This window comes from Vipera berus, assembly GCF_964194415.1.
Source record: "Vipera berus genome assembly, chromosome: 12".
NCBI lineage: Eukaryota > Metazoa > Chordata > Lepidosauria > Squamata > Viperidae > Vipera > Vipera berus.
In genome coordinates, this window is record NC_138215.1 from 19,543,454 (window position 1) to 19,561,624 (window position 18,171).

The window sequence follows — 18,171 nt, forward strand, 5'->3', positions numbered from 1 at the left end:
GAGATTCTCAGTCATCCAGGTCACGATAATCCCAGAGGGGCTTTTGCAAAAGGCAACTGGATGTTCTTGTTTTTTTTTTCCTTTGAAGCTCTGAAGAAGCTTCTCGGATGAGATGCGAAATGTTTTCAAGGGAAAAAAAAACAAAGTCCAGTTGCCCTTTGGAAAAAGCACCTTTGGGACAATAAAGCTGAACCGAACTGTTTGCAAGTGAGCCTTTTTTCCACATCTCCAACAGATTAAAAAAAAAGCCACTTTTGGTTGACTGCTGGCCATTCTCATCTTCCATAAAACAGCAGCTCCATATGCCAAATGAGCTTCTTTGTCTCAGCTCCCTAAATGAGATTTGTCCGTGAAAGGTTAGCCCATCTTCCTGTCCTAATGAGAAACCTCATCAGCCAATTATCTGAATTATTGCACATTAGGAACGATCTTGACTTCTCCCCAAGGGACAAAGGAACGCTTCTTTAAAACCTCCAACTAACTCAAGACGGGTTAAAAGCCTATCAAAATTATATTTGCATCAACCTCAGGGTTGAATATGTAATTGGACAGTTCAGTTCTGCAAGACAAAATTTAGCTGCCCTTCAAGGGGCTCCAGATTTATTTTTTTAATTGGATGAATAATCTGACAGCAGTCAAAATAATAGGCTGATAAGGCTGCATTGATGCATTGAAAGAGATTACGTGATAAAAAGGTGATTTTTGCCACGTAAGTCAGAATCGAGGCTCAATAAGAAACTCATCTGGAACATCGCAACGGTTAAAGGAAAGATCTGATGGCTATCACAATCTTTTAATCCAAGATTTCTGCCATCAGCTCCAGTCCCAAATTGTCAACCTGCTAAAGAATACGTGAGAAATAACCTCACGGTGTATCAGAAATGTATGTTTGGTTCTGCCACAGCTATGCCCACCATCTAACCTCAAAGAAAGCGGGCTATTTAATTTGGATCCACAGAGGATGCTGAGGCTGGCAAATTAAACTCAAAGGATGAATAAACCAAAGATTTGTGAATTAAGGAAGCTTGGCACGCTAATGGGGGGCGGGGGGGGGGGAAGGATACTTTATTTTATTCAAACATTAATAGGTTGCTCTTCTATTTCTTTCGTCAGTGAGATTTGCTGAAGAATGGAACTCCAAGCCTTTATGATGTTGTTTTTTAAAAATTTCCTTTCTCTCCAGCTGGTCCCAACCAGATTTATGAGGCATATCAAAGGCAGTTTGGAAAGGACATCTATTTTACCCCAGGAAGAATCTGCCAGGCTGACTCAGGCCGAGAAGAATGGAAACCGAAGACAGATGTGGGGCAGGAGGGATCCAGATGTGCAAATCCCAGTTAGGGTTTTTCCTGGAGAGAAGAGCCGGGCTGGGGGCAGAAGAAGAGGGGCTGGGCTCGCTCCAGGGGGGCAGCTGAAGCCCCTGAAAAGCCAAGAAAGCTACTATTACAGGAAGTCCTCGTCTTAGGGCAGCAAAGGAGCCCATCCTTGCTCTCCTTCTCCCCTGGCTGCGAGGAAGGAAGGAAGGAGGTCCTAATAGTGGGGTGCAAAGGTGGGGGGAGGGGGTCCTGGGGGGGTCCTCTCTTTCAGCAGGGCGGGGGAGAGCTCCGAGATCTTGCAAGCTGCCCCTTCCAGATGGGGCCGCTTGGCTGGGGTTCCAGCCAGGAAAATCCCCCCCCAAAAAACCGACTTCGGATGAGTCAAGATGCAGGAAAGCGAAAGGGGCGTGCAAGCAGGAGACCCACGCGTGTGCACGCACGCTCCTGCACTGGGGCCGCAATGCAATTCCCGGGTTGCAAGACTTGCAGGGTCCCTCGGGCGCCCCCCTGGCAAGGGAGGGGGGCCGAGAAATGCTTCCCAGATCCCCCCACTCCCCTCCTCTGCTCAAGCGGCGCGCCCGGGAACCCGCCGAACGCCCCGCGATCCAGGCGCCAAAGTGAGCCGGGCCTGCGCGTCCCTGCCGCGCCGCCGTGGGGCAGCAGAGAGCGCTTTACGCGCCGCCGTTCTGGCCGCCGTCTCGGTGGCGAGGCGTGTCGTCATCGGCAGGCGCCCCAAGCGCTGGGCGGCGACGTTGCAGCCTGGGCGGGTGAGTTGCTGGGGGCGCCGACCGAGGGGAGAAGAAGGGGAGGGGGGACGCCAGTCTCCATAGCAACCCCCTCTTGCCCCCCCCACATCTGGGCTCTTCCGCCTCGCCGCCCCCCCACATCGGGGCTTGTTGCCTTTTAATCATGGCTGGTGTGTGTAACGCAGGGGTCTTCAAACTTGGCCCTTTTATGACTTGTGGACTTCAACTCCCAGAATTCCTCAGCCAGCTTTGCTGGCTGAGGAATTCTGGGAGTTGAAGTCCACAAGTCATAAAAGGGCCAAGTTTGAAGACCCCTGGTGTAACGTGTGTGCTTATTCGTGGTTTTTACGTGTGGGTAGTGGACAGCCCTCACCTTCGTTGTGAGTTACTCAATGACAGTAAAGATGATTTTATTCTATCCTATATTCTGTTCCCTTCCCTTCCTGTTCCTGTTCCCTTCCAATTCCCTTCCCTTCCATTTCTCATTTTATCTTTTTCAACGGCGGCTTTGAATCGAACGGAGAATTGACGGCATATTTAATGGAATGTATTTTTTCCCCCCTCTCCTCAGCAATTTCTTCTCCTTCCAGAGCTCTGATGCACACAATCGGTTTGTGAGGGGGAAAAAAATAATTTAAAAAAAATGACAACTCAGGTAAGTAGACATCATCGCCTGGCTTTGCAATTTGACATTTGTCACTATATATATATATATATATATATATATATATATATATATATATATATATATATATATATATATATATATATATATATATATATATATATATATATATATATATATATATATATACATACATACATACACACACACACACACACACACACATACATACATACATACATACATATATATATATATATATATATATATATATATATAAAGAGGATTGAATGGTTGATTGAATGGTTTTTTCCCCCCCTCTCCTTTTCAGTACAGTATTCTCTTCAAGCAAGAACAAGGTAAGGAAATTCTGTGTTTCTGCACTGTTTGGTTTGTTTGCTTTGGAAGGAGTTGCCTTGTGGTAAGATGGGCGGCTGATAAGTTTAATAAAAATAAAATGAAATGAAAAATATGGTGGCGTGCTCAGGTCATGGATGAAACAAGGATATCTCTTGCCTTTAAAAAAGTATATATTCATTTTATTTATTAAGCCCAGCTTGCTTACTGTGAGTCTGAGCGGCTTACAGCAATCAAACCACAATCAAACCCCAATACAAACCTCAGTAGCCCTCCACCTCCCTGGCAACAACAATTAAATTAACCACTTGATGGGGTCCGTATCACCCTGGGGTCCTCAGACCTGGCAAATGTATGTCTTCAGGGCCTTTCAAGCCCATCGAGGGGGGCAATCTTATCTTCATGGGGATGATGTTCCATAGGGAGGGAGCCACCACGGAGAAGACCCTTCTTGGTCCCTTAAGAGAGGGGACCCTTAACGTGTGGGCAGGCTCAAGCCAGGTTTGCTTTCCACGGGTAGAAAGTGTGGTTCACCAGACTAGCTGGGCAATGACTGGGGAAGGGTTGGGATCCCCCCAAAATCGAATCATCAACGCCTGGAATTCTCTTCTGTAGGGTTTTTCAGGTTTCTTGCTGGTGAGGCTGGCTTTGCTCAGTAGAACTTGTTTCTTGGAAGAGGCTAACAGAGTCATCTCTCTCTCTTTTTTTCCCCCTTAGCGCACGACGATGCAATTTGGTCGGTAGCTTGGGGCAAAAACAGAAACGACGGCTCGGAGACCGTAATCTCGGGCTCTCTGGATGACCTGGTGAAAGTCTGGAAATGGTAAATTCCAGGAGGTTTTCTAAAAACGCTGTGCAGTTTTACAGGTGTGCAAAGCTGTCCTTAAACAAGTAAGAGAAACACGTGCAGGTAATCCTTGTTTAACAACCCGTCACTTAGAGACTACTGGAAGTTCCCACGGATCTGCCCAGTACGATTTATGACCTGTTTTCAAAGTTCTGACAGACCTACTTGGAGGTCATCTAGACCAACCCTCTGCTCAGGCAGGAAACCCTGGCCTATACCATTTCAGACAAATGGTTTTCCAATTTCTTCTTAAAAACGTCCAGTGTTGGAGCATTCACAGCTTCTGGAGTCAGGTTGTTCCACTGGTTAATTGTTCTAACTGTCAGGAAATTGCTCCTTAGTTCTAGGTTGCTTTTCTAATGACTGCCATGACTTAACATCATCATTCTGGGCTCAAGAATGGCCGTAAGTCAAGGACTACCTGTAGTGTTCCTCCAGGTTTGGGAGGAAAACGTGATTTGGGAGCGGAGTCTGTATCAAGAATGGAATTTTAGGAAGCCTTGCTAGATACACCACATGGAAAACTATTGATAGGTGTACCACTTATTCTTTTTTAGGGAAAAAATGCTTTCTTTTTGTTTCTCCAAGGAATGAGGAGAAGCTGGACCTCAAGTGGACTTTAGAAGGTCATCAGCTGGGTGTCGTTTCTGTGGACATTAGCCACACAGGCACAGTTGCTGCGTCCAGCTCATTAGATGCTCACATCCGCATTTGGGACTTGGACACTGGCAAACAGATTAAGTCAATAGATGCTGGGCCAGGTAATGTTCGACCCATCGCTGGGAACTGAGCAAATGTCATTTGCTTGTGGCGTATCCATTTTAATTAGTAGATGAAAGGTTATGGCTGACTTTGTTATGACAGTGACTGTTACAAATTTTTTTATTTACTTATAAGTAAATAACTAAAAGGACAGTGAATAATGGTTATATTCACAGTCTATGGAGATTCTCAATTACCCGGTCGTGGCTGTCCCAAAGACAACTGGACCTTGTCTATTTCTGAAGCTTCTTGGATGAGAAGTGAAATGTTTTCAAAGGAAAAAAACAAGAAAATCCAGTTGCCTTTTTGGAAAAAAAAGGACCTTTGGGATGTGTATTCACAGCCCACGTTGAGACAATGAACTCATAACCCAGATCCAATTAACGTTAATCATGACTAATCACAACTGAATATAGCTTTACTAAAATAGCTGAATATAGCTTTACTAATTCTGGTTTGCTTATTCAGAACACTATTTGCTTCCTTGCCAGACCGGCATTTGAATATTGCACAAGAGAAATAAATGCAACTTACGCATTACTGGATATCTCACTGTTTTGTTCTCTTCCTTTCACGCAGTTGATGCTTGGTCGCTGGCTTTTTCTCCCGATTCCCAGTATGTGGCAACCGGAAGCCACATCGGAAAAGTCAACATATTTGGCGTTGAGAGTGGAAAAAAGGAATATTCCTTGGACACTCGAGGGAAATTCATCCTAAGCATCGCCTACGTAAGATGCTTGATTTGTCTTTTAATAAGCATGTATTTTCACCTGTTATAATCACTCTCCTTCTGCAAGGTCATCCCAGATACTTTGTGCTGAATTATAACGGTTTTACCAGCAGCACTGAGGGAAGAGAGAGGAGAGAGACTGCTGGGAGGGTGTCGGCACCGTAAAATATTTTCCAAATAAATCCGTCCTCTTTTCCCTTCATAATTCGAGCACATCAATTTAACAGAGATAAATAAACTGCATTTTTTTTGGTATTTGGAACCAGGGTAAAAATCTACACTAGAATCCAGAAACATTCAAAGGGAATTCTGCTGACGTCACAGCAGTGATGTATTTTTGTCAGCCATCAATCCAGCCCACCTAAATGGGATTTACAGATGTGTCTCCATTAGTTCTTCCTCACTGGATGTAGCAGTGTGATCTAAATCAGGACGGATGTATTTTGCGCTTTTAATAGGTCCACAACTTATTTTTCTTTCATTGATATCCTTCCTAAAGTCCCATGTGCCGATTAGATGGGTAGCATCCATGCTTACCTTGCTACGTTGTATGATCCCAAGGTTAGGTAAGATTTGTTTCTCTTCTGCATTCTAGCTGGTAGGTGGATTCACAAAACACACTTCATTGGTTGTGACGTAATACCCCATTTAGGCCATTTGAACAAAATATACTGCAAATAATTCTATCTGGGTTTTCAAGCTTACTAAAACCAAAATGTAACCAAGGTCAGTCACCAAATTTCACACTCTGTAAATGCAAAAAGGTGAAGAGGACTAGTGTGTTGTGTGAATATCGTGGCTTCTTGTGGTATAGGAGAAGAGGGCGGGGCTCAATACTCGTTTCTGACTGTTATAGAGTCCAGATGGAAAATATCTAGCCAGTGGAGCTATCGACGGGATTATCAATATTTTTGATATTGCAACCGGGAAACTTCTCCACACGCTGGAAGGTGAGGTTTGGAATTTTTGGGAAGTAGTTCAGTAGATTTATAGAGCAAGATGCAAACTACATTTCAAGCAGCCCAAAATAGAGAGTGATTATCTCTCGCCCTTCAGGTCACGCCATGCCTATCCGTTCCTTGACGTTTTCTCCAGACTCTCAGTTGCTTGTGACTGCGTCAGATGATGGCTACATCAAGATATATGATGTGTGAGTGATGCTTTTGTTGAACCCTCTATCTACTGTTTCGGCTCCCTTCTCCATAAATCCTCCAGCCAGCTCTCTTTGCTGTTCCCCTTTTGTATTTCCATTTCCCGACTCCTGAGTTTTCTGAATCCAAGGAATTACGGTAACACTCTTGAAATGGGCACGTATGTTAAGAAGTTCTTGCAAGATGTTGCACTCTCTCTCCTATCTCAAAAGTCTACCTGTGGTTACAAGCTGTCATTGATAGCTTGTTAGTTTGAGCTTGTCTATTCCTACCTCTTATTAGAAGGATCTTGGGGGCATTCTGTGCAAGAGCCTGAATGTTAAGATGTTTTCTCTAACCCAGAATCTGTTTTTGAATTCACAGACAGCACGCCAACTTGGCAGGCACTCTGAGCGGCCACGGATCTTGGGTATTAAATGTAGCCTTTTGCCCTGACGATACCCATTTTGTTTCCAGGTAAGTAGAGCAATATATATTCTGTCCACAATTGTAACAGATTTGGGGGAGGGCGGAGGGAGGGAAGGAAGGAAGGAAGGAGGGAGGGAAAGAGAAAATAATAGAGGGAAGGAAGAGGGGAGAAGGAAGATGAGGAAAGGAAAATGGAGGGAGGAATGGGAGGGAAAGAGAAAATAGGGGGAGAAGGAAGATGAGGGAAGGAATGAAGGAAGATGGAGGAAGGAGTAGGAGGGAAGGAAGGAAGAAGGGAAGGATCTTTCTAAAATTGGCCATTGCTGGATTTATCATCCACATCTACCAAGCAGTGAACTTTTATTGTACAAAAGGCAGGATAGAAACCAAATCAATACTTTCCTAAGAGCACATAACTGTGTGGTGTAGTTGGTTCACATAGTGTGGTGGGATGGAGGGTTTGTTGTCACTGTGTGTTGTGGGGAGAGAGCACGGGGGGAGGCTCAGCTAATCTCAATGTACACATGTTGTACTTTGACAATAAAGGTTTATTATTATTATTATTATTATTATTATTATTATTATTATTATTATTATTATTATTATTATTATTAAAGCAACTGTAGCCGGACTCAAATCAGATACGGGAATCCTGGCATTAAACGAGGCAACCACCCTTTTTTTCAATCCTAGCTCATCAGACAAAACGGTCAAAGTCTGGGACGTGCCTTCCAGGACCTGCGTCCACACCTTCTTTGACCACCAAGACCAGGTAAGGGAGAGGGAGGCTGGAGCTGCCCTTTGGGATAGCCAGTCACCGGCTCTCCTCCTGTCTAACCTGTTGGGGGGGGAACCTTCTCTCCCACCCACAGGTCTGGGGCGTGCAGTACAATGGGAACGGCTCAAAAATTGTCTCTGTTGGGGACGATCAAGAAATACACGTTTACGATTGTCCTGTGTAAAAAGATTTCTGCTCACGAGAACTATTGATGTCGGCTGTCTGAAACATATTTTGATACTCCAAAATCTTAATAGATGGGCATCTGAAAATTATTCAGGTGGGCGTTTTGCTGTTTTTTTTTGTTTTTTTTATTGTTTTAAAGCTAAATAAACCCCTGCTGTGGCATCTGGGCAGCAATTCAGTGTTTTCCTCCCGGCGCTGTTGGTTGTTTTGCAGACTTAACAATATTGCCTTCCAAAGTTGTGTAAACCTCTCCTAAAGCATTTGCCCGTCGATGACCTCACAAAGCTAAGCGGAATCGGGCTCAGTTCCTATGTGCAAAGTGTGTGAAGGACCGTTCCAAACTCTTTCCGTGAGGTTCCCCACAGAAATAAACACACAATTCCCATCCAGAGTAACCATGAAGAGTTTCATACACACAAAAAATGGTCCTGATATTTTATTTGATAAAATATCTATTAAATAAATAATCTAGCATATTGAGACAGTCTTGTTAAGGTGACGTGGCAATGTTCAAAGTAACTACTGCTGGGGAAAATCTTTACATGCCTATTTCTCAAACACTCGGCTCTCTTGATCAGTCGCGGTTTCATCCCCAGCAAACATTCTTCGTAGCCCCAGACAGCCAGAAAACCGCAGGCCTGGGACGGTTATTTTTTTTTTGTGTAAATGAAAAAAAAAAAGCTTATTTAAATCGAACAGCAGGACATTCGGGTTTCAAGTTACGCAGTTACGCAGATCCATTTCTTTTTTTACAACATGAACACAAATATGGAATACGAACTAATATACAGCCATTCGTCGTGCCGAACTCGACAAGCCTCGGAGTTCAGCGACGGTTCAAGTTCTCTGACAAGTTCGTGTGCCGGGACTGCTCGGTTCACGAGGTCTGGCACTGGACCCCCGTTCTTGGGCCTTCATCGTCCTCTTCGTAGGCTTCCCTGTGGTTTCGGTACGTCCGTTCCTTGGGATCGAATTCTGCTAGCTCAACTTGATCCATATCTTCGGAAACGGTTACCTCTTCCCTGGGAGGCAGCAGAGCTTCTAAGAGAGGGAGCTGATTGTTGGAAAGCCAGTGATGCTCGGGGAAGGCCACCTGGGAGAGGAAGAGAGAATTCGAACTTGAGTCAAGCGCATGTCCCAGATTGCCACAGGTCTGACTCTCTTGCGAAGCCGTAATTGGTTTGTTTTTATTGAAGAAACCGTTAAAACTGGATAGATTTGAAACAGGCTATGCCTCACAAACAAGCAGCTCGGAGGTTCATTACGTATAAACTCCATCACTGATCATTCGAAACTAAATCTGGTAAAAATGTGGCTTTTGCTTATTCAGCGAAGTGTTTCTATTCACAGCTATCGAAAACCATCACGATCCCTCACCAATTCCGAGTTCAGCGGGAATTTACAGCAGGCCCAGGTAATTAAAGGCACAAAACCCAAATTTTAGTTGCTATATCAGCTCAACCTTCCACGCCGGCATTAAGTAATCATATTTTTTAAAAAGCAACCGCCTTGCTTACCAGAAACTGTATTATCAAGGAACCTTTTTCCAAGGGAGATTTATAAATCGGCATTCCTTCATTTATGATGCATTTGATGTCTCCGTGCTTTATCACTTCACCTGTTGGAAGATGAAATGTAATGGATAAAATGTAATGTAGTTCTACACACACACATGCACACACACCCAAAAGGCCAAGCTTACCTGGTTTGGAGGAGATTAAAAGGACTCTGTCATCCAGCGTTTCAATGGTCTTCTTAAAGCCGCACAATGCCTCTGTCAGCTGGATTTTCATTTTCATAACTAAGTCATTGCCTCTCCTTTGAAACACAGAGTGATCTTTTTGATCCAGTACGATAATGACATCTCCCGGTTCCAGGTCAGGTTCTTGATCACCTTCTCCGTGAAATACTAGCTTCTGGCCATCTTTCATACCTAGAAAACGGGGGGGGGGGGGGGAAAGAAGCCTTGATCACAGCAAGATATTTCTATGGGATGTACTTCCAATGATCGGGAATTTTTATGCAATTGCAATTCAGCACGCCTTCAAACTTCTATTCATGTATTTATCTCTGTGTACATGTAATTATCCTAAAATTAATTTCAGAAACTCATGATTGAACAGGAAACGAGCCTGTGGTTTGGCCTATGCTGAAATTGTTACGAGCAACCAAAATTTAGTTCCAAAGAACGTAAGAACAGCCTTTCACAACAGAAGTGCAATTTTACCACTTAAAAAGGTTACTTCTCACAGAACAACAATCCTAAAATGAGGCCATGTCTACTGGGTTTCAAAGTCCTGGTACTTAAAGTGACCAAGATTTAGCCTCTGAGTTTCACAAGAATAACTGAGCTGCACAGCTGTCTCCCACGCCCTCTCGTCCATTTCCAACACTTACCTTTATCGATGTGAATTTCGATGATTTTTTTCTCCCTAACCACCTTGTTGCCATTGCAGTTGGTACACCTGTCCTTGGGATTTATCCGTTCTCCTTGGCCTTTGCAGTCTGGACACACGGTCTGAATCTGCTGCACCATGCCGGGTCCAATCTGCTGGACCAGCACCTGCACGCCTCGCCCTTTGCATGTGGGACATTTTTCTACAGCCCCTTTTTTCCCACCGTAACCTTGGAAGAAGGAACACAAGACACACAACATACATACATAAATAAATAACACAAACCGCACATACACAAAATAAGTTTTGGTTCAACTCTCCAAACTGAACACTAATTTCAGCAATGTGCAGAGTTCCCAGCACTCTGTGAGAACAGGATTAAGATTGCATTACACCTCTCATTCAGTGGAGTGAATTGTATTCCAGCTGTCTGCATTTCAGTCTATAATAAAACACAGTATTTTTATGCATTCTCCCCCCCCTTCCAAAAATCATGTAATTTGACCTATCAAATTTATTCGAGTAGGACACTCAACCAAACTATTAAGCTAAATTTATCGTTCTCATATTTGCAAATGGTTCTGAAAAGCTGGGTGGGAATCCTCTTGTTAGACGGCAGGATGAAATTTCACAAACCAGGGCAGCTCACACGAACACTATACTCCAGTTTCCAAACAGGTTTATTTTTTGCTAATGCTTCTTTTTAATGGCAACGTTCTATTACTAGCCTAGCTTTCCAAAGGCCTCTGAAAAAGCTGGATTGAAGCAGAGGAAAAATAAATGCCCCAGCAGATTTCATTTGGGATATTACTTCAGAGCAATCTCCATGAGATGAATCTAACACAAATATAGACTAGTGACCTATTCCTGTGGTTGGATTAAAACACTTTTGGTGAGTCACCACGCCACAAAATCTGCTTTACTTCAAAGACAGCTGGTGTCTTAAAATACACTGTATGAAATGATCAGCATTTTCGGTCAAGAAGGCAAGAGCAGTTTCTAAAATTCCCGAGACGGGTCCAACTTTTGTACTCAATTCTTGCAGTCGTCTAATCGAGGAATTGTTACCTTTGCACTTGTCACAGATAACATTCTTCTGAAGTGCTAGTTTTCTTGTGGCTCCCATGTACACGTCTTCCAGTGTGATACTCAACTGATGGACAACATTCTTACCTGATTAAAACATAAGTGCAGTTAACAATATCCAAGGTGCCTTTCGAGTTTTTCAGCAGAGCTACTGGCACACCTAACATGGCAGCCCCCACCCTTTGTAGAAAAGTTGGACAATTGCAACTATTGCCCCACGGCTAACATCGAAATAAAATTTATCTCCCAAATTGTTTTTCAAAAACAGTGCAATCGCTCGTCTCTAGTCAACCACCTCAAGCAGGATTTAAACTGCAAAACTCATGGCCTCCTTCCCTACACAAATTTCTAGGGGAGCTCACTAACTCTGAAAATGTCCAGAATTTTCAATTATTCAGACAGAAAACCAAACTGCTACGAATTCATTACAGCAGAGGTCTGGGAGTTGAAGTCTGCAAGCTGTAAAGTTGCCAAGGTTGGAGATCCCTGTACTACAGTATTCAGCTTTGCCATTCTCTTCCCCCCACCCAAACTACTTGACTCTGAATAAGTCACCTGTATCGAAGCAGGTTTGCTGTAAAAAATTACCCCTTTCTCCGTGATCATTGGCGAAGAATGCGTTAGAAGCGTTTGACCTCTCCAGTTTCTCTCAACTGCTTGAACTGAGGCAAGGCAAGTAAAAAACCCAGGCCCCCTACCTCTTCTTTCTCGATTCATCCGGCCGCCGCCTCCAAAGAACATGTCGAAGATGTCCATGGGCGAAGAGAAATTGCCCCCGCTTAAGCCCCCTTCTTTAATGGCTTGCTCGCCACCCTGATCGTAGAGATCTCTCTTCTTTGGATCCGACAGGACCTCGTAAGCCTGGGAAATGAGCTTAAACTAAGGAGAGAAAGAGACCCTCTGAATTAACTGGCTAGCACACAGGGGAAACTAACTTTAAAAAAACAAAGTCTGAACCTCCACACACGAGAATAGCACACCAGCCACATTATAAAAAAAGGTACAGATCTCAGATCAGCAGTCGTACGCTCACTTGAACGTTTCCCAAAGTGCCTATGTGTGGCGCTCAGAGTTCTGGCTACACATGCTAAAAACTGAAGGGCTAATACCCCAATTTCCAGAGGGAGAATATATAGAGCGGTAGTGTGAATCCCCAAACAGGCCTACTGGTTTAAATATCAAGGGAACCTTGTTTGCATCCCCTCTAAAATGTTAAAACACATTTCCAAGCCAGAATTGTGTTTTTAACATTGTACAGGGGGCGCCTTCTGCCCAGTCTCAGGCGGTCCAGAGTGAGGAGGGTTTTTCATCTTTTCAAGTGAATGCTCTTATTTGGAAGTCGCCATCAAAATAAATACGACGGGTAACAGATTCTGGAGCTGATCTGGAAGATCTTTTGACTGTCCACCTCCAGTCAAGTCCATGTGTGTACCCAGTTGTGTGTTTGTGTCTGCAGAGATAAGACAGGAGGTGTTTTAGAGGCACAGTGCTTCCATCCAGGGCAGACTTTGAGTGGACAATAACTGACCGAGCAACCAGCTCGTCTTTCTTTGACTTTCTCTGTTTACTTATGCAGCACAAAATGAAGCTATGGGCTCCTGTTCCTCAACTTTAAAGCCAAGGGTGTTAACAGGTTTGGGGCCATCCCAGCAGTTTCTCCCTACAGCAAATACTCTACTTCTATCTCATAATTAGTAATTCCTACGTCCCCTCGTCACATCCTTCTTCTCTTGTTCTGTGGTCAAGGGGCTGCCTCTTGGATTTTAGAACACCTCCCCCCACCCAGTTTTTGTTTGCATTCCGTATCTCATGTCTGATACCAGTAGCTAGAAAGAAATCCAGCAAGTGTGAAGATGTATGCACAAGTTTGGCTCCTGTACAGCCCCTGCCATTCTTATGCAATGTTGAGTGACATTTGCATTACGGAAAACATATCCTGTAGGAGAAAGAGCTTTCATCCTCCCAGCAGCTATTTTTCCTTTTCTAAGTTTCAATCAGTGCATTGTTATAATTCTTTGGAGATAATAAACATGTTGGCATTTCCTTCAACTTCGACGTTTTCCACCTGGGGAAAAGACTGAACTCAACGCTTTTGCATGAGGCAGCTTTGTATCATGGCAGTGCCATGCATCACAAGCTGGGATCACAAAGGATGCTACACTGGTGCAGCAAAACTGCAGTCGGCCACTGTTTTATTTATAATCCAAAGAAACTGGATGTTGTGTTTGGGATGCCAGCAAAGGACCATATGTCTCTACGCTATGAAAAATTAAATGTTCCCTGCCAAAGTTCAAATAAACTACCATTTCCAGATAGGCCATTTTAATCAGTGCTGAAATGAAAATATGCAAGTGACAAGTTTGATAGATTTTATTAATTTGAATTAACAGCTTTTTGCTCATACAGAAGTGTCACACGTATTGTTGCTAAAAATAATCCCCCCCTCAAATTATTTTGTGACCCAACACCAGCATGTTAGACTCGCCTTCTTAAATTAAAAAGTTCATGCACAACTGTGCATTCACATCAATTAGCTTTTCCCCTCTACAGTGCACTGCAATCGAGCTTGAATGTATGTTAGTCGTATCTGCTGCTTTTCCACCAGTCCTTTTAGAGCTAAGCCAGACTCTTTAGTATCTCAAACATAGGAAACAAATGAAAATACTCTTAAACTTAAAAAAGGTAAAGGTAAAGGTTCCCCCGCACATGCGTGCTAGTCGTTTCCGACTCTAGGGGCCGGTGCTCATCTCCGTTTCATAGCCGAAGAGCCAGCGCTTGTCCGAGGACGTATCCGTGGTCATGTGGCCGGCATGACTAGACGCCAAAGGCGCACGGAACGCTGTTACCTTCCCACCGTAGTGGTCCCTATTTTTCTACTTGCATTTTTACATGCTTTCGAACTGCTAGGTGGGCAGAAGCTGGGACGAGTAACAGGCGCTCACTCTGCTACGTGGCACTCAGGATTCGACCCGCCAAACTGCCGACCTTCCGATCGACAAGTTCAGCGTCCTAACCCACTGAGCCACCGCGTCCCTTCCCTCTTAAACTTACTAGATATTTAAATCAGGTTTCCAGAAAAAATTGTACCGCTGACTACACCCAGTTATTTAAAAATAATTACTGCTTGCTTTTTGGTCAAATGTAAAGCTCAACAGTCTGATAATAAAGGATAATTGCATAACAGAACAATATTATTTTTCAGCCAGTAGGATGTCTCAGGAAAGTTCTCAAGGATGGGAAAAACAGGTGTACTCCAAACTCTATCAGCACTAAGCGGGATGATCAATAGAGAACCGACAGTTAATTTTTTAATAGAAGTATTCCTAGACTTTGGGACTGGGATACCTGACACTAAACGATGCAGCCATATAGTGTGGCTGCACTACTTAGTAACAGAAGTCCTGGTTGTTATCAGTACTTGAATCCCAGATTTGCTAGGCAAGATAACTTCCTGTTGGCTTCCCATAGCCAAGGTCAGCAGGAAACGACCTTGTGGAATGACCAAAATTACAATGGCACTCAATGAGGGGACTTATGACTGCTCCTTGCAGCTGTGGCTGCTGTGTTGCTTGCAGTAACATCACTGCCATTTGCGACCTTCAGTGCCGGTTTCCCAAAAGCAAAGTCATTGGGGAAACCAGCAGGAAGTAACAAACAGGATTTGCCTTCCAATTGCAATGGACACTGCTGCAGCTGCTGTCGTATGTCAGTGCAGTCACACTTTACAGCAGGGGTCCCCAACCCCCGGTCCGTGGACTGGTATCAGGCTGTGGCATGCCAGCAACCGGTCCACACAAACAGAGCCCCATCCGCAGGATGCAGGTAGCACACAAACACATGCATCCTCCGATCCGCAGAAAAACCTCTCACCACAGAACCGGTCCCTGGTGCCCAAAAGGTTAGGGACCTCTACTTTACAGGACCTTCTGCGTAGTACCCAAGGCAAGATTTAGAGTAGGGTGATTTTTCCATGCAACCCGTGCAAACAGGTCCATCCTGAAAGCATTAATAGTAGCAATGTTGGGGTTTGTACTGCTCTCTGAGCTTGGTTGTCTCATTTCATGACCCAACTAGGTAACATCATCAGTGCTAGAAATAAGTGGGGGTTTTGCATTTCCTTCTGTGACTGATATTACCTGGCTGGGTCATGAAACATCTGCCAGAAAACCACCAAACTCAGAGAGCACCAAGGACCCCACCGTTCAACCCTTAGCTACAAATATTCTCTTCTGTCAGTAGCATGTGTGTGTGTTTGTGTGTGTGAACTGTGCCTCTTCTTGCTACAATTGGAAATGCAGTCAGTCGATTATACAGATTACATGGCAAAGGCACATTTAGGTCCTGGGTGCTAAAGTTGCCCCCATGTAACTCAGCTCATACCCGCTCGCCCTCGCTGGGGTTCTTATCAGGATGGTACTTCAATGCTAACTTGCGGTAGGCACGCTTAATTTCATCGGAGGTGGCACTGGGTTTCACACCCAGAGTGTCGTAATAACCGGTTTCCTTCACCATGGTTGCCTAAGAGAGAGAGAGAAACAAATCAACCATTCACTCAATGCCTCAGCATCAATATTTCAATATTCTTTTTATTTACTGGCAGGGCATTTTTCCGCTTTGTTCTCACACACAGAATTCTATTTTTCTGGTATGTTTTTAATCCAATCTAGGTCAGGGGGGTGTCCAACTTTGGCAACCTGAAGATGTCTGGGGAATTCTGGGAGTTGAAGTCCACAGGTCCTAAAGTTCCCAAGGTTGAACGCCCCAGTCTTGGTCTCAATGGGAAAACCCGTGTTTTGTATTTTCTTTAAGCAACCTTCAACAAATTTAGCAATTCCATGCATAAATAATCATCCCTTCGTGGGTGGCCTCTTTTCCTTATAGCGCAACATGTTATGCACTGTTCCAGGGACGAAGCCAACTTGCTCATATCAAATAGCTTATCTTGCTGTTGAAACTGGGACCAAAAAAATCAACTCCTGATCTGGATGCCTAAAAGCAGAAATGAGCAGCCACTTGGAGGGGAGGTGTGGGCAGAGCCAGTTCTTGCATTTATGGCCCCAAAGTTTCATAAAGTTAACTAACTAAATCACACAATAACTAGCAAGGGCAAGCAAATACACACCACACCTAAGTTCTAAAGATTTATTTCTACCTCACCTTATTATTTTTAACAATTACTCAAGGCAGCCAAAGACATCCAATACTTCTATTTTTCCCCACAACAACACAAGGCCATGGAAAATGACAGGTGCGCAGCTTTTCAGCCCTATGGACAGTCACAAGAGCTTATTAATAACAACTAGTTAAGCACCAGTATTGTATAACCAAAAAAATCTGAATTATTTTTGATCAGCTACAGTTTATCACAATACACACACACAGCTTGCTCTATTCCAAATAAATGGTATACTAGGTGGGCTGCAGATAAATTTAACAAATAATAATAAAGCAGGCTCACGGGACTGCTGAATGGGGATTCCTTTCCAGCCATCCTATGGACCGACTACGAATCATCAGCTTTTTCCCGGCTTCCCCCTTTTTCTTCCCAAAGACCCAGTTTATCCCGATCAAGTCCAACGGCAGCAAGTAGGATTAAGAATTTTTCTTATCACTCCCCTTTTGGATTTCTCCCCAATCCTGGATTTATTAATATTAGAGCCTGGTCCTATTAATGTTCTTGCCCTTCCAATGAAGGCCTCCTGGGGAGTTGGGGGGCTTTCAGATCCCCCCCTGGGAAGCAGCCCAATTATTTTGCAATTCCCCATCTGGAATTGCAATTCTGGCCAAAAGGAATCCCCCCCCCAGATTTTGCCAACTAACTGGTACCAACACAACTGACCTCTCTGCCTGCCCGCCCATCTCTTCCCAGAGCTTTATAACTCCCATGATCCCCAGCCAGAGCACCTCAAAAGCAGGGGGTTGGACTAGAAGACCTCCCAAGTCCCTTCCAAATTATTATTATTTTTTTTAAAAAAACTGGACTACAAGCCCCATCATCCCCAGTGCAAAATCTACCTCGCTGCCCCGTTTTGGACTGCAACTCCCATGATCCTCGCCCAGACCAGCACCTCCTCCTCCTGCTGCCTCGCCCCTCCCGAGCTCCTTGATCTACAAATCCCATGATCCTCGGCCGCTCACCCACCCGGTTAACCGCACCTCCCATCACCCTCTGCCCACCCTGAAGGGAGAGGGCGATTGGGGCTGGCCGAGACAGGGGAAAGGATGCAACAAGTGGCGGACGATGGGATTTGTAGTCCAAGGTTGCATTCCATTTAATGACGCCATAGATTTGAAGTCTTTCTCCCTCCGAAGCTTCGCCTGCCCGATCACCGCTCCGGGAAGCCCCGAGTCTCACCTTCGCCGGCCGGGCGCAACGCCTCCTCCACCCGCCCCGATCACTCGCTCCTGGCGCGGCGCCGACCGGCTGCGGCGCTTTTATAGGGGCCGCCGCGAACTTTCTGGAACGCCGCCGCCGTGACGTCACGACAGGCTCTAGAAACATCTGGACGGAGCCTCGGCGGCCGGTGGGGGACGACCAATCGGCGCGCGGCCGGGAATCAAGGGGCGGGGCGAGAGCAAACGCGGCCACGCCCTCCTCGGCGGTCTTCTCCCGCCCGCCGCGAGGAAAAGCCCGCCTGAGCTAGTGGCGTAGCGACGCCTCAGGTCTCCTGTGGGAAGACTTTTCCTCAAGTTTTGTTTTAAAATTCAGGTTTCTGTGGGAAGACTTTTCCTCAAGTTTTGTTTTAAATTTCAGGTTTTTGGTTTTTTTTCAGGCAGTCCCGG

General features: G+C 44.7%; 2 protein-coding genes across 8 annotated transcripts; one reads left to right on the top strand and one right to left on the bottom strand.

Moving 5' to 3' along the window:
* The first annotated feature begins 2,125 nt into the window (after positions 1 to 2,125).
* On the top strand, positions 2,126 to 10,752 carry SKIC8 (SKI8 subunit of superkiller complex). Of its 4 annotated transcripts, XR_014027700.1 has the most exons (12): positions 2,127 to 2,717; positions 3,019 to 3,046; positions 3,762 to 3,867; positions 4,480 to 4,652; positions 5,233 to 5,381; positions 6,240 to 6,333; positions 6,440 to 6,533; positions 6,898 to 6,990; positions 7,636 to 7,714; positions 7,815 to 8,000; positions 9,257 to 9,320; positions 10,363 to 10,752. XR_014027700.1 is itself a non-coding variant. In XM_081337486.1 (10 exons), the coding sequence occupies exons 1-10, from the start codon at positions 2,706 to 2,708 to the stop codon at positions 7,902 to 7,904; spliced, it is 918 nt and encodes a 305-aa protein (XP_081193612.1). In that variant the 5' UTR covers positions 2,127 to 2,705; the 3' UTR covers positions 7,905 to 8,068. The 4 variants fall into 4 exon arrangements, 1 of the variants encoding a protein (XP_081193612.1); XR_014027699.1 differs by lacking the exons at positions 9,257 to 9,320; positions 10,363 to 10,752 and adding an exon at positions 8,120 to 8,248 and having other exon boundaries at positions 2,126 to 2,717; XR_014027701.1 differs by lacking the exon at positions 10,363 to 10,752 and having other exon boundaries at positions 9,257 to 9,398.
* Positions 8,439 to 17,825, bottom strand: DNAJA4 (DnaJ heat shock protein family (Hsp40) member A4). Of its 4 annotated transcripts, XM_081337484.1 has the most exons (9): positions 17,744 to 17,825; positions 16,546 to 16,654; positions 15,769 to 15,906; positions 12,087 to 12,267; positions 11,371 to 11,475; positions 10,304 to 10,531; positions 9,609 to 9,839; positions 9,424 to 9,524; positions 8,439 to 8,999 (listed from the first exon to the last, which is right to left on the bottom strand). In XM_081337484.1, the coding sequence occupies exons 3-9, from the start codon at positions 15,898 to 15,900 to the stop codon at positions 8,784 to 8,786; spliced, it is 1,194 nt and encodes a 397-aa protein (XP_081193610.1). In that variant the 5' UTR covers positions 15,901 to 15,906; positions 16,546 to 16,654; positions 17,744 to 17,825; the 3' UTR covers positions 8,439 to 8,783. The 4 variants fall into 4 exon arrangements, with proteins under 4 accessions (XP_081193610.1, XP_081193608.1, XP_081193611.1 ...); XM_081337482.1 differs by having other exon boundaries at positions 9,424 to 9,839; XM_081337485.1 differs by lacking the exon at positions 16,546 to 16,654 and having other exon boundaries at positions 17,744 to 17,793.
* Between the last annotated feature and the right edge of the window lie 346 nt (positions 17,826 to 18,171).